The following is a 15386-nucleotide window of genomic DNA, read 5'->3' on the forward strand; positions in this document are numbered from 1 at the left end:
GAATGTTGTTTTGAGTAAATGGGGCCCCTCACTGTTCATGCAGGGGAGGAAAACACCACACAAGAAAGACACACAAACAGAAAAACAAGACCAACAATGAGCCACATACAAATCATTTTCACATCAAATGCTTTGTCTGAGGACTAGCTACAATGCAAATGATACATCTGTTTCTTTGAGACAGGATCTATGTTTTCCAGACTAGTACTGAACTCCTGGATTCAACTGATCAGCCTGTGTCATCCTTGTGAGTAGTGGATATCTCAGGTACAGTGGCCATTGTGTTTGGCTACTCAAATATTTTCTTTTTCTTTTTTTAAATCAATCATGGGGCTTGGACTCAGGGCCTGGGCACTGTTCATGAGCTTTCTCAAGGCTAAGTGTTCTACCACTGGAGCCACAGCACCACTTCAGGCTTTTTTTATACATGTGATATCAAGGAATCAAACCTAGGGTTTCATGCATGGTAGGCAAGCACTCTACCACTAGGCCACACTCCCAGCCCCGATATTATCTTAAATCACAAAATTTTCATTGGTTCCCCAAAAGTGTAATAGAAGAGCAAGATAGCGATACACGTTTGTAATCGTGGTACTCAAGATGCTGAGATAGGAGGCACACAAAGATCACGAGTTTAGCTTGAACTACACAGCAAGATCACATCTCAAAGGAATGAAAAAGAACAAGGAAACAAAGATAGCAAAATAGCCAGGCACCAGTGAGTCACACTTGTAATCCTAGCTACTCAGGAGGCTGAGATCTGAGGATCACAGTTCAAAGCCAGCGCAGACAGGAAAGTCCTCGAGACTCTTAACTCAGATTAATCATAGAAAAAGCCAGAAGTGGCGCTGTGGCTCAAGTGGTAGAGTGCTAGTCTTGAGTAAGAGGAGCTCAGGGACAATGTTCAGGGACTAGCAAAAAAAAAAAAAGGGTAAAATATAGACTGATTTGATGGCATAATATAGAGTCCTATCGGGATATTGCTAAAAAAGGAAGTTGAACAGAATTGCCTTAATTTTATGATTCAATGAAAACAAAATGTGGTAACCTCAGCATAACTTAAATTGCACATAGATACCATATCATTTATTGAAATATAAAGATCTTCATTTACAGGTTTTTAATTGAAAGCACAAACAGGGGCATTTGCAATATATTTTATATCAGTAGACTTTCCCTATCAGGTCAGACTTTTTCACACATTCACCACACCACCATTTTTGGAACATGTTAAGTATTTTTCTCTTTATTATTTCTAAAATATAAATTTTGGACATTCAAAAGTGCAACAGTTAATGTGCCTGTGGGGAATATCACAGTTAAAAAAATATATAAACAATGGCAGTGGTACAGCTTGTCATAAATGTTTGGCAGTATTCTCTAAGTCTATATAGAAATACATATATACATATTGATGTATAACATCATTTTATTTTCCGTCCTTCTTCACAAAAATAGGACCATTTTGTACAGGTTGGCAGACCACATTTTAAGGACCGCATTGATCATTTAGAAAGTCACAAATTGCATTTCTCAGGCCAGCTTTGATTGTCATCATAAAAATAGAAAGCAGGAAGCATTAGCAAATTTTCTTCTGGGATTTTAAAAGAAAGCCAAAAAGACAATGAATCTGAGATATTCTGAATGTTTGTTTTAATGCCATCCACATAATCTTGAATGGGAGTATTAGACTGGAAGCTGCTGGTCTGAGAAGCTTTGCCCAGGCCCCACAGGTGTCATGCAAGATTCAGATATCAGAATGCAAAGCATCCACAAAATAAGTCTGTACCAGGGAGAGTGGATGATAAACAGGGAGAGTGGATGATAAACAGAACGCTTGAGCTGGGCTTCTAGAAACACAAATGTATTTCAAGTCTAATTGGTGCTAAGGAACCTAGTCAGGTTTTCCTTTTTAATTGGCTAATCTGGCTCAGTCTTCACACTTCCTATGAGAGGAAGGTAAGAAAGTCGGTGGCTTGCATTGAGATTAAACCAGTAGGTAGTCAAGTACCTTGTTATTGCTTCTGCATTTTGCAAAGCATCACCTGCCGGAAGCACAGAGTGATTGCAGCAATCACAGCCCATGTTTCATTCATATGGTGGCAGCAATTAAGCATATTGCAAAGAATGCCAATGAACCCACACTAAGCAGCTTAACAACCTATCCGCCATTCTGAATCCAAAACATCAGGAAAACTCATCATTGTCATCAAAATATTGACCTGCGATCCAGAGACTTGACACAAAGTTGCGTCCCTTTCATTCACTCATGCTTTTCTTCAAATGGACAAGTTCAATTCACCTGTGCCATGGGAAGTAGTGTCTTTACTTTGTCTTAGACTTTTGGAAGACAAAGACATCACCTGGCATCTACTAAGACCTGGGAAGTGAAATTAAGGGAACCAATTGCTTGGTATTAAATGTCACTGACCTGAAGCCAAGGACTTAAATTGTAGGTTTCCTCTAGGGTTTAACTTCTACTCCAGTTCCACATTTCAAATTGTTGTTTTTTTTCTTTACCCTCACCATGGCATTCTCCTGTGACCTAAGCCAGAGAGTTCATAAAAATTGAGGTTTCTGCTTCCCTCAGACTTAAGTCATTCACAATCTCTTGAAAGGGGACCCAGAATCTAAGGATTCTGACAGTTAACTGTGGGAATTGAAGGGTCAGGCTAATACACACAGGGTATTCACAGCACCATTATGGGCTTAGAGTTGCCAACTCTTCTATGGGGTAAGAGAGGAAAGAAAGGACCCAAGGTTAGGTCACCCTCTGACTCTTAAGGTTCATAAATTTAAACGAGTTGGAATCTACCGAAGTTATCACTGGTTGGGAAAGAAACCCCTAACAGAGCCAGTTTTTCCAATTTCCGCAGGGTCACAACATAGAGTCCCACAGAACACAGGCTTATGGTTTTATACTGAGAACATTTTGGATTCTGGCATTGTGTTTGTGCCCAATCCCATTATCAGAGGTCATTAATGTGTTTAGTACAATGGATTAGGAAATCTATTTAGTACATAAATTTTAAAAAGCTTTGACTTTCTGGACAACACTACTTATACTTTGCTTTCTATGTTTACTAAATTTAATCCGCTAGAGCTATTATCATATTTCATAGAGAAACATAGGTTATTCAAAATAAATGTCAAAAACTGTCAAACTTGTTACCTACTTAGTAAGGTTTTTTTTCTCCTAAATTGTGCTTTCTCCGTAGGGAAATCATGTTACATATTACATATTTAGCATTACTGATAACAGTAGTAGTATTATAAATGTAGATTACAATATGCAAATGAGTTGTTGGGCTTCTAAATGACCCAAATCTATTTTTAAAAGATTGGTTAATTGTTATCTTTTATCTCTCTTATCACTAAAAAGGAAAAAAATGTAGCAAATTGTGATAGTATCAGTACCCTTAAACGCTCAAAAAGTGGTTTTGCATGCACTTCACAAGAAAGTTCAACAGCAGCTGATACCAGATTTCAAGAAGGAAGTACATGGATGGATTGAGTGGTCTCTTCAGAAGTCCAAAGGAGATAGGTTCATACAAATCTAAGCTCATCCTTGGTTAGAGTTATTTACATAATTACAATGCTCGAGTTTTGTGGCAGTACAAATTGTATACACGGAAATCTCACCAATGCTTTAGACACATAAAAGTCTTCTGAGGCTTTCACCTCCCCTGTCCATCTGTTTCCAAACTTCACATACCACTGAGATGCTACTAATGCCTTGCAAGAGGCAACACAGAAGTTCATTCCAAAGTCTTCCATTCATTCAGATTTTCAAGGCTCCCTGCAGCTCTTGGCTGGAAACTTCTCACTATACACTCTCCAGGTCCTCCTCTCAACCTTTGCATTGCAATAAAGTGGTTTTCTTAAAGAGATCCAAAGGTGGCTCCAGGAACAAATGCAAGCTACCTCTGGAATACTTCCAGCCTATTACAGGAAGCTATCTTCCACCAAGTCTGAGGAATCTATACCAATGTCATCCATCATGTCAATGTCTTCAATAGTCTCATCCTCTCTCTTAATGAAGGTAGAACTGCTGGAACCTGTCTCGATGGCACTCTCTTCTGAAGTTTGTGAACTGCCAAGGGGGAAAAGGAAAGTTAAGGACATATACAGCCCAATTTCACTCTAGCCACACTTCCAGGGAAGCTGCCCTTTGACAAGGGGGCTCTGCCTGAAATATCATTTCGCACTCAAACCCAGGCTGCCTGCTGTGGCAAGTCTGCCACAAAGCCGCTCATGGCCCATGGTACCCAGGGCCAGTGGGAAGCAACTGACCGTTTTTCTACCTCCTCTTCTTTTATGCCAAGATTTTGTTTCTGGTTTTTTTGTTGTTTTGTTTTTGTTTTGGTATTTTCTTTATTTTCGCCCGAATGGCTAACCAGCTGTAAAAACTCTTCTTGCCCTATCCAGTCAAAGTGGAAGGAAAAAGCATGCCTGATACAAAGGTATGGGAAAGGGAAAACACAGGAGGGAAATCACCTGTATGAATCTAACCAGCCACCTCCTCTCTCCAGAACCACCCCAGTCTGGGGATGGGGTGCTAGCAATTTTACCTGAGCAGCTTCCTCCCATTACCTAGTGTCCTTGTGATTCCAAGGCCAAGACTGATTACTTGAATACTGGAAAAGGGGACTTGTGGAGTGAGAAAGCCTTAGGTCTGGAATGGACTTCATACATGTCACACAACCCCTGAATGTGACTTTGTTTCCCAGCCTATAAAGTGGTCTGACAATAATGCCTAACAATACATTTGTTCAGATGAGTAAATAGGTAATAACTATGAAATATTTAAGTGTTCAATAAATATAAGTCTTTTGTGTCAGTTGTAGGGCTTGAACTCAGGGCCTAGGCACTGCTTCTGAGCGAGTGCTATCTTCAAGGATAGCACTTTATGACTTGAACACAGAGCGACTTCTGGTACCACATATGTACAAAAAGCTGGAAGTAACGTTGTGGCGCAAGTGGCTCAAGGCTCTAGCCTTGAAAAGGCCCAAGGATAGTGCTCAGGCCCTGAGTTCAAGCACCAGGACTGGCAAAAAGAAAAAACGAAGAAATAAAGCCTAGATATCAGATGAAATCAGGAAACAGTTGTGAATTTTCTGGCATGTTGATCACAATACCGTGGTTATGAAGGAGAGTATTCTTAAGTCTTAGGACATGTATGCTGGATACTGGAGGTGAACTAGTTTAGTTTCCTACTTCATTTCAAAAGATTGAGCCGGGCGCTGGTGGCTCACGCCTGTAATCCTAGCTACTCAGGAGTGAGGGTCGCCGTTCAAATCCAGCTTGGGCACTAAAGTCCATGAGACTCTTATCTCCAATTAGCCACCACAAAACCAGAAGTGGAGCTGTGGCTCAAGGGGTAGGACCATAGTCTTGAGCTGAAGAGCTCAGGGACAGTGCCCAGACCCAGAGTTCAAGTCCCATGACCGACCAAAAAAAAAAAGATTGAGCAAGAATCAGAGAGTGCAGGTATCAAGCTCAAGCTTGTCATCCTAACTACTTGAGAGGTAAAGATCTGGACCACTCAGGATCAATAGTAATAACTTAGGGCAGAGATCTCTTCCAGAGAACCATTACTCTCTACCAACCAACCCCATCCCCCCACACAGGGGTGAGGCCTCCGATGGCTCAAGTGCAATTCACCACCCAGGCATGACAATCTTATCTGTTACCAGTGTCCACCCCCCCTTCTGGCTGCAGCAGGGAAGATAGGCACCCACACCTACCTGTGCCTGTTCCTCTTGCCCAGATCTTCCTCCTCAGGAACAGGGTCGATGTCCGGGAGAGGGATGATGTAGCCGCTGTCTGCACTCAGTCTCTGCTCATCCAGGCTCCCCTCCCAATCCTTCAGCTTGTCTTCTTCATTCTTGTAGGTGACACCAATGTAAGCATTGTCTGAGTCGACGCGCATACGAGCCACAGCAGGATGGTCACTCTTCAGGAAGTCCAGGTGAATCTTTTCATAGCTCTGTAAGCATTTATGTAACGTGTTTAATCAAGGGTTACTGACATGTAATAATGAACGTGGATGCTCAGAAACTATTATGTGCTGAGAACTATCTCACAGACATATGAGATATAGACAATGGGAGGAGAATCATATGTCAATCATCCCCAGAAATGTGGGCCACGATGGAGAGATAGCTGATGGTAGAGAATCTCTACCCACAAGTCTTCAGATACCAACATCCCTTCCCTAAGTCAGTTGTGATGATTGTGGACCTTCCACCCCCACCAGGACAAGCATGGAGCCTCCTGAACGCATCACAATGCGTCTCCAGGGCTCACACTGCTCCCTGAAAGGGATGTGGTCTTCCACTGGGAACTTAATACCCTACACCTTCATATAGGAAGTCTAGCCTTTCACAGGAAAATACACATATACACATATACCTACACACACACACACACACACACACACACACACACACGTACGCACGTGCACTTCAACAATAGTTTCAGTCCCTTCCCAAAACACACCTCTGTCAATCAGTGTCTTTGACCAGGCTAGGTTAATTACTTTCTGCCTCTTCCTTGCCTCATTTGTGAGAATCAGACTCTGAATCGAGCAACAGACTAAGTGTTTGTATTCCAGCTCAGCTGATGGGAGGGTCCAGGATAACCCCCTCATGCTGTGCTCTAGGGAGAAGGAAGAGAAGCAAGAAGTGTGGAAAGTCTGCACAGAGCCTAATCTGAATCTAAAATGAGATACAAGTGTGCCTGGGTTTGCTTTCCAAGGCTTCCGCAGAAACTTGTTCCGTTCATTTGTGTCTCCTACCCGGGTCCATGAAATTACATATGTTCCTTTGAACAATGCTTCCTATACTGCAGAAAAGCAGCTGGAGCTACAGATAACAGCTGGGCTGTCCCTTCCAGTCAGCTGGCGAAAGTCATTTTTTTGTGGAATTGAGTGCATTCAAATTAGTGATTTAATGGCCCTGGATGTCCTGAGACTTTAAACTGCAAAGTAGCTCCTGCAACTCAAACATCTGGAGAAATCAAGGACTTACAGTTGTCCCTGCTGTGATATGAAAGGGGAACCCTGTGGGAAGGGGAGCGTTTCCATCCACCATTGCTACTAGGGATCATGGAGCATTCCAGGAAGCCCCCAGACACAGCATCACACAATCTATGACCTCCTTTGAAAATGCTCTTTTCCCCATGGCCTTTAACCTACTGTAATGGCACCACACGAACCTTTTTGTATTGGCCAGGCAGCAGATTCTCTACTATCTCACTCAGGTGGTAGAAGGAGGGTCTCTTCTCAGGCTCGCTGTTCCAGCACTGCACCATGATCTCATAGCTAAAGGAGAGAAACCAAGCTTAGAGCAGGCATGGGGAGAGAGTACAGGGTCCTCCCACCCCATGTACCTCACGGCATAGGCCCACAGAGGGGAGGGAGCTCACACTTCACTAGTGGCATGATCAGGCTTGGCCATCCGGTACCCACTCTTGATCTTATTGTAGAAAGTAGAATCCACCATCATGCCAGGGTAGGGCGTGCCACCTAGAAAGTCAAGGAAGAAAACAACCAGGATGACAAAGGGCTTCTGTGTGCACACATGAGCCACACACTGCTGGCACATTGAGTGACAGAATACACAAGAAAGGACAGACAATCCTGAAGCCTTGATGTCCTGGTTCTTTCAAGTATATGAAGTATTATTACCATTTTGTTCTCTCTCAGAAGTCTGCTTAGATCTTACATTTAACTAGACCTCTAGATGATTCAAGGCCAAACACCTTCAGCCAAAATTGTGCATCTTTAGAAAGGAGCACTGAAGTGGTTCTCTATGCTTCTGAATATTGGGGCTACATAACCAAGCCAGAGGCGGTGGGGTGGCGGCGGGGGAGGGGGGGACAGGGAGGGAGGGGAAGGGAAGGGAAAGGGGGGGGGAGGGAGAAGGGAGGGGAGGGGTAATGAGGGAAGGAAAGGGAAGGGAAGGGAAAAGAGAGGAAAGGAGGGCAGCAAGGCAGGCAGGCAGAAAGGAAGGAAGGAAGGAAGGAAAGCAAGGAGAGATTCTGAATCATCAAAGGCAAACTCATTTTCACCAGAAATGTTTGAATCGTTTTTAGTAAAATTCCAAGTTGAGCTGGTCACCAGGGGCTCACACCTGTTATGCTAACTCAAAAGGCTGAGATCTAAGGATCCCAGTTTGAAGCCAGCCTAGATTTTCCTAAGAGCCTATGCGACTCTTATCTCCAATTAACAACCAAAAAGCCAGAGACAAAGGTATAGCTCAATCAGTAGAGTAACAGAGTGAAAAGGCTAAGGGACAGTGCCTAGGCCTTGCGTTCATGCCTCAGTACCAACACACGCACACATGCACACATGTACACAATATACATAATTCAAGTTGGAGCTTGAAATGTCTAGATAATTTCTGCTTTGAAGGAGTCCAAGATTCCATTAAGCCACAAACTAGAAGGGGACAGAAAAAGGAGACCAGGGAGGTATAACTGATGTGGTCATGGGCCAAGATCAAGTCAAGTTCAGTTTCTCCTTTGAAACCTTCCAAAACAGGCTGCCTGTCTCCTTCTTCTGAACTCACACTGCAATCTTAATTAGCACAGGTTATTGCTAGGCATGGTAGTCTAGCTACCCCTTTTGAGCCACCAAGAGAGCCCATTTGAGCCTTATTCTTTCCTTAGAATCCCAGGGAAGGGCCAATATTGGGTTGGAAGGTACGGTAAAATGGCTGTAGCATGCAGCATTGCTTCCATCCTGCATCTGGGACAAACATCTCCCACCCAAGCAAGCACAAGTCAGCTCATACCAAGAGAAAAGATCTCCCAGAGCAGAATGCCATAAGACCAGACGTCACTCAGGGTGGTGTAGAGGTTGTCAAAGATGCTCTCAGGGGCCATCCACTTCACAGGGAGGAAGGTCTGCAGAGCGAGAGGGAGGAGATTAACCTTCAGATGACACAGTGATCGTCTGACACAGTGAAATAGAAGAGAGGCCTCCTCAGGCTGACCTCCGCTGACAATCTTGCTCACGCTGTTTCTCATGTTGTTCTTGAGTATGCTCTCACTTGGTAGATTATAATGAATATTTGATTCATTCAGGAGAATGAGATCTAGAGGATCATGGATTAAGGCCACTCCAGGCAAAAAGGTCTACAACACTCCATTTCCAATTAACCAGCTAAAAGCCAGGCTGGAGGTGTACTCAAGTAATAGAACACCAGTCTAGCAAGCTCAAGGAATGAAGTTCAAACCCTGGTAATCCTAATAAATTGAATAAATAAATAAGTGTAGAAGTTTTCTTCCACTACAGAGTCAGCTATTAAAATAAAACATTTATAGCCTTCCTTAGAACTAGTTCAGTAGAAATACAAACAGCATAAAGTAGCCACATTAGCATCTTCCAGCCTCCCAGATTGCTATGCAGGTAACCGAAATTTATAACCATGGGCGAATAAGTGAGGTAGTTCAGATATTTTTCCAGTGCTAGAAAATGCCACAGCTAACATCATGGCCACAGGAGAACCAGTGGCCAGAATCTGGATAGGGACCGGTGTCCTTCTCTTGGTGGATAGATCCATCTTCATTGAGCTATCTGTCTCACAAGTGGAATTGCAGGAATTGAACCTAGAGGTGGCAGTTTTATTCTGAGCTATTTCATCTGCTCATAGGTGAAAGGGATGGAGAGAATGCGCTAATGGATTCTTCAATGACTATAACACGACTATGTCTCTAAGATCTATTAATTTAGCCAGTTGCTGGTGGTTCACAATTGTAATCCTAGCTACTCAGGACACTGAGATCTGAGGATCACAGTTCAAAGCTAGCTTAGACAGGGAAGTCCAAGAGACTCATATCTCCAATTGATCACAAAAAGCCAGAACAGAGCTGTGACTCAATTGGTAGAGTACTAGCTTTCAGCTAAAAGAGCTTAGGGATAGCACCCAGGCCTGAATTCAAGCCCTAGGACCAGCAAATAAAGAAATAAATAAATCGGGCCGGGAGTTTGGCCTAGTGGTAGAGTGCCTGCCTAGCAGGCACGAAGACCCAGGTTTGATTCCTCGGTACATAGAAAAAGGCTGGAAGTGGTGCTGTGGCTCAATTGGCAGAGTGCTAGCCTTGAGAAAAGCCCAAGAACAGTGCTCAGGCCCTGAGCTCAAGCCCAGGACTGGCAAAAAAAATAAAATAAAAAAATAAAATAAATAAATCCCACTAACCTAAAATCCTTTTGAAAATCCATTGAAGCTTTATAACTAGAGATGCTTTCCTTGGAAATGCATACTTGTACACATAAACACACAATTTATTTTAATAAGGTCAAAACATACGGAGTGCCAGGCACTGTCATAGACATTTGTGTGCTATAGAGAAGGAAACTGGGGGCTAAAGAGCCAAGGAACTTACCCCAAACCTGTCTAGAGCAGAATAAAGTTAATTGGTATCCACACCCATCTGCCTGTCTGCTAAGTCTAGGCTTTTTCTACTGACACTCTGGTGCCAACTTATGAGCCTTTAAACTCTGTTAAAATGATAGGCTTGAACAGCAACAAACAACACTTGACTTCCAAGACTGAGAGGAGGAGAATGAAGAGAAATATGAGCTGGTACATACGCTGCCTTTTGACACGTAGTTGGAATCATGCATGATGTCTCTGGCCAGGCCAAAATCACAGATCTTCACAATTTTCCCTTGTGCTAGGAGGACATTGCGTGCAGCCAGGTCCCGGTGGACGCACTGCATGGGAAGGGCAGGGTCAACCCAGCTATGGACAGACCCACTCTTGAAAGACAGGCCAATCTATGATAGCACTTGGAGCTACCCAGCATGCACCACAAAAAGAGGCCCTGATATGAAAAGCTGGCCCTCCCCTCCACCCCTCCAAATGGCCCCAACATGCTAGAGTAAGGCTCCTAGTCCTACTTACAGGAAGAGGCGGTTGCTCTCCCTGCCACTCTGAGATCTCCCCCCCACCCCCAGGCCTCTTCCACACAGCCTTCACTGCTCACCCCTAAAGAGGTCTGCGTTTGTGTCTGTGTCTTCAACTTACATTTTTTGAAGCCAAAAACTCCATTCCACGGGCCACTTGATAGGTGAAGCTCAGCAAATCCAACAGAGAAAGGCCTTCCGAGTTATCGTCGGAGAGGAGGTTTTTGACTTCCGAGTCTGCAGAAATAGAATGAAGAGCATTGGGGCTGGAGGGTGGCATGGGATTTCACCTACCCGACTCCTTGAACCCACACGGGACTCAAGCAGGTATGTCTGTGGGCTGCAACCTGCAAAGGCTCGTCCAATGACTCACTTTCCCAAGTGCTTTCTAAGAGATTTTACAGCTCACAGGAGATTACATAAGCTATGCCAGGGGAGGGGCTGTGGATACAGCTCCATGGTAGAGCCATTTGCCTAGCTAGGCATGAAGCTCTGGTGTTTCTAATCCCAGCATTGCAAATAAATGAATAAATAAGTAAATAAACTGATAAATAACAAAAAGTTTCTCTCTTCAAAGAGAAATTTATTCAAGTTGAGTATTCCTAGGCCCAACATTTGAAATTCAAAACACTCCCCAAATCCAAAACTTACTGAATGCCAGTGTGACACCAAAATTAAACAAATCCTCAGCAGACCTCACGTGACAGCTCACAGTCAAAACACAGACACAGCATAAAATTACCATCAGGCAATGTACATGAGGTATATATGAACCATAAATGAGTTTTGTATTTAGACCTGATTCCCATTCCCAAGATACCTCATTTTGTAGATATAAATATTTCAAATTCTAAGAAAAAAATTCCAAGACACTGCTGGTTTCAGGCATTTTGGATAAGCAACATTGAATTTAAATGCAGAAATACACACTGGTGTATGTGTGCCTGTGTGTGTGTTTACTTATAGTCATAGGATCAACCTAAACAAATCTCCATACACAGACTTGTTTTTGTCTCCCAGACTTTTCTTTTCTACCTAGCCATCACCTCAGTCATCTTGAAAACCTACACACATACACACTAAATTCGTCCATCACAAATATACATGAAGATACTTAAAAAAAAAATGTTCTGGCCTAGAGCCAGTGGCTCATGCCTATAATCTTAGCTCCTCTGAAGAATGAGATGTGAAGATCAAGGTTGGAAGCCAGCTCAAGCAGATAAGTCCACACCAGACTAACCACCCAAACTAACCACCAAAAGACCAGAAATGGAGGTTCAGTTCAAGTGGTAGAGCATCAATTTTCAGCAAAAATAAATAAAAAGCTATGGTCATGAGTGTGGGCTAGCGGTAGAGTGATTGCCTAGCATGCACAAAGCCCTGGGTCAATTCCTCAGTACCACATATATAGAAAAAGCTGGAAGTGGTGCTGTGGCTCAAATGGTAGAGGGCTAACCTTGAGCAAAGTACTCAAAGGCAGTGCCCAGGTCCTGAGTTCAAGCCCCAGGACTGGCAAAAAAAAAGAGAGAAAAAAAGAAAAAAACAGATAAGAATAGGAGACTCTGAGTCAAGCTCTTAGTATGGACACAAAGAAAAAAATAAAGTTTCTGTGGGTTGATTGGTTTTCTTTTTAAAGCTGCCCTCATAATACTGTGGTTACAAATTGCTGATTAAACAAAAAGATGCAGCAAACTACCAGGTCACTATAGAACCTTTTGCATGGACTTCATTTTATGCTCAACAATTCTACTTTCCCCAGTTCATCCCATCTGGACAGGTCCCAGGGTTTTCCAAGAAGGCAGCAATCTCAGCCAGCACTTCTCAATCCTTTCTGAGAATTTTCAGGAGACCGAAGAGTGACCCTCACCATTCATGGTTTTTTTTTTTTTTCAACCAACTACAGGAGGGCCAGAAAACCATGGTCTCTCCCTGCCAACAGGGCCTGGGCTTGAGCGTGAGTCAGTACACAGCGCAGTCTAGGAAGTAATATGAACTATTTTTAACCATGGTGGGGGGTGGGGAAAGGAAGTGCTGGTTCCGATAGCTTTCCCTGGGTAAACTAAAAAGTGTTTGGAAATTCACCCATTTGGCAAGGTAAAATGACTGGAACTTGGAAATGGAGAAATGGAAAATAGTACTATGTACTGAGCTTTGCAAAACACATTCTTTTTTCTTCTTGGTTTTTTAATGAGCAATACCTTCCTCATGGAAATATTCAGAACATCTTAATGATTTCCAAATCACTTTCCCTGACAGCTCCATCTGGCATAGCTCCAGCTAGGTAACTACCCTGGAGTTCATAAAAATACTTCCAACGACACCACATACGCCTGTTTTGAAAACACACAGACCTTCAAACAGTCAATGTAAAAACTTGTCAGGAAATACAAGTTCAAGTTTTCTACTCTATACCATCTACTCTATAGCACAGTGGATGTTAGGGAAGCTAGAAGCAAGGATTACCAAACTCACAGCAGAATCATACAAAGCTTGAGAAAACACACACACACACACACACACACACACACACACACAGAAGTGACATTGTTCAAAAATGTACTTTTTGTCTGATTTATGTAACCACTTTGCACATCACCTTTATAATAACAATGCTAAATTTTAAAAAAACACAATAACAGAAAAGATTGCTGGCTTTCAATTTTGCCCAGGGAATTAAAAAAATTATATATCTCCATTTTTTTAATGTAAAAAGACATTAAGAAAAAAGAAAGTCAGCCGGGCATTGTGGCTGTAATCCTAGCTACTCAGGAGGCTGAGAACTGAGGATCCAGGTTCAAAGCACCTGATACTCTTATCTCCAATAAACCACTAGAAAACCAGAAGTGGCACTGTGGCTAAAGGGGTATGGAGGTAGCCTTGAGCTGAACAGCTCCAAGACAACTCCCAGGCCCAGAGTTCAAGACCCAAGACTGACAAAAGAAAAGAAAAGAAAAGAAAAACAAAAGTCATTAAATTAAAAATAAAAGTTGCTGGGTGCCAGTGGCCCATTCCTCATTACTCATGAGGCTGAAATCTGAGGATCTGTGGGTTGTGATTCAAAGTCAACCCAGGCAGGAAAATCCATGAGACTCTTATCTCCACTTAACCCTCAGAAAACCAGAAGTGATACCGTGGTTCAAAATGGTAGAACACTAGAACTGAGTGAATGATCTCAAGAACAACACCCAGGACCTGAGTTCAAGTCTCAGGGGGAAAATTAAGTGATTATATTTAAAGTTTAAGAAATAGATTACACGAGTCTATTTGTTTACTTAGTTGTTTTTGCAGTGATGGGGATTGAACTCAAAGCCTGCCATATAGTAGGCAAGTATTCTCTCTGAGCCACAGAGGCAGGAACTCTGTGAGTTCCTCTTATCCCTGCTGACATTTCTGAGAAGTCTCAGCATCATATTCAACCACCAGAACATAAGAATGCCCAGAGTAAGCAGAGACACTTTTACCTAACATAGATTTCTTCTTATAGGAGGCTGGCCGATCATACAGCGATCTCTGAATATCGGAATATTTAGACACCTCTTTTCTTTCCAGCATGGGGACATACTGTGTGGTGTCAGCTTGCTTCATGTCCATGTAGTCACCATTGTTTTCAAAAGATAAAATCACATAGCTGTAAAAACAGATGAAGAAATGTCATCGAGGGTGACTTCGGGTGTGAGCATCTAGTAAATGTCTCCAGAGATGCTGATTTAGGAATTTATAATATGCAGCTATTGAGAAAGACATGGAGTCCACAGGACGAGCAGAAGCAAAATCAATATGTACCCTGCATATTGTAGAGGCTGAGGCTGGAAGATGATCAGTAATCAACAGCACAAATGCACAGTCATCTCAAATCCAGCTATACTAAGAAACTAAAGAGGTTTTGTTAGCAAAATGAATCCTGGGGGAAGGAAACACCTTCTTGAACATTCTGAAGAATGAATCCAATCGGCAAAGGTGGGAAACACTATGGGGCTATCTAACATTAGCTTCCATGATCTTTCTCTATTGATTTGCCTAAATTGTCTTGAGTGGCTCTGCCACACTTCCTGTCATCAAGGACACAAACTTCCTGGAGAGCCAAGGGAAGACAGGGGTCTCTGTTCCCACAGACTTAGAGTATTAAGTCCACTATATTGAAAACTTGAAAAAAATCAATGACATTAAATACCAATCTCTTAACTCAAGCCAGAAACCTGGGCCATGTGGCCCGATGGCTTGAGTAGACAATCCTTCCACCCAATAAATTTAGCCACCACATGGTATCATTAAGTAATTTAATACAAAGTGGATTTACTGTCATTTCTGATCTTACAGGACTTCATATCTAGAGATCATTATGATCACTTACAGGTTTCTGCTTGGAGACACTCTCACTGGTGTAATTTATAGGTCCAGGTTCAGCAAGGACCAATAGCTCAAGCTTAGAGATCCTCAAGTTATGAAAATTCAAGCATCCCTGACCACAGAT

General features: G+C 42.6%; 1 protein-coding gene across 1 annotated transcript in view; it reads right to left on the minus strand.

Annotated features, from left to right (window-relative positions):
* Window positions 1-1059: 1059 nt before the first annotated feature.
* Window positions 1060-15386, minus strand: part of Pdgfra (platelet derived growth factor receptor alpha) — a 41566-nt gene continuing 27239 nt past the window's right edge. The window contains exons 16-23 of the mRNA XM_090343587.1: window positions 14377-14543; window positions 11037-11152; window positions 10601-10723; window positions 8799-8910; window positions 7429-7528; window positions 7219-7324; window positions 5748-5989; window positions 1060-4093 (exon numbers count right to left, since the gene is read on the minus strand). Coding sequence (XP_090199713.1) covers window positions 3946-4093; window positions 5748-5989; window positions 7219-7324; window positions 7429-7528; window positions 8799-8910; window positions 10601-10723; window positions 11037-11152; window positions 14377-14543 — 1114 coding nt within the window. The 3' untranslated portion in view covers window positions 1060-3945. The remainder of the gene's footprint in view (window positions 4094-5747; window positions 5990-7218; window positions 7325-7428; window positions 7529-8798; window positions 8911-10600; window positions 10724-11036; window positions 11153-14376; window positions 14544-15386) is intronic.

Source organism: Megascapheus bottae, chromosome 13 (genome assembly GCF_031878675.1).
Source record: "Megascapheus bottae isolate mThoBot1 chromosome 13, mThoBot2.hap1, whole genome shotgun sequence".
NCBI lineage: Eukaryota > Metazoa > Chordata > Mammalia > Rodentia > Geomyidae > Megascapheus > Megascapheus bottae.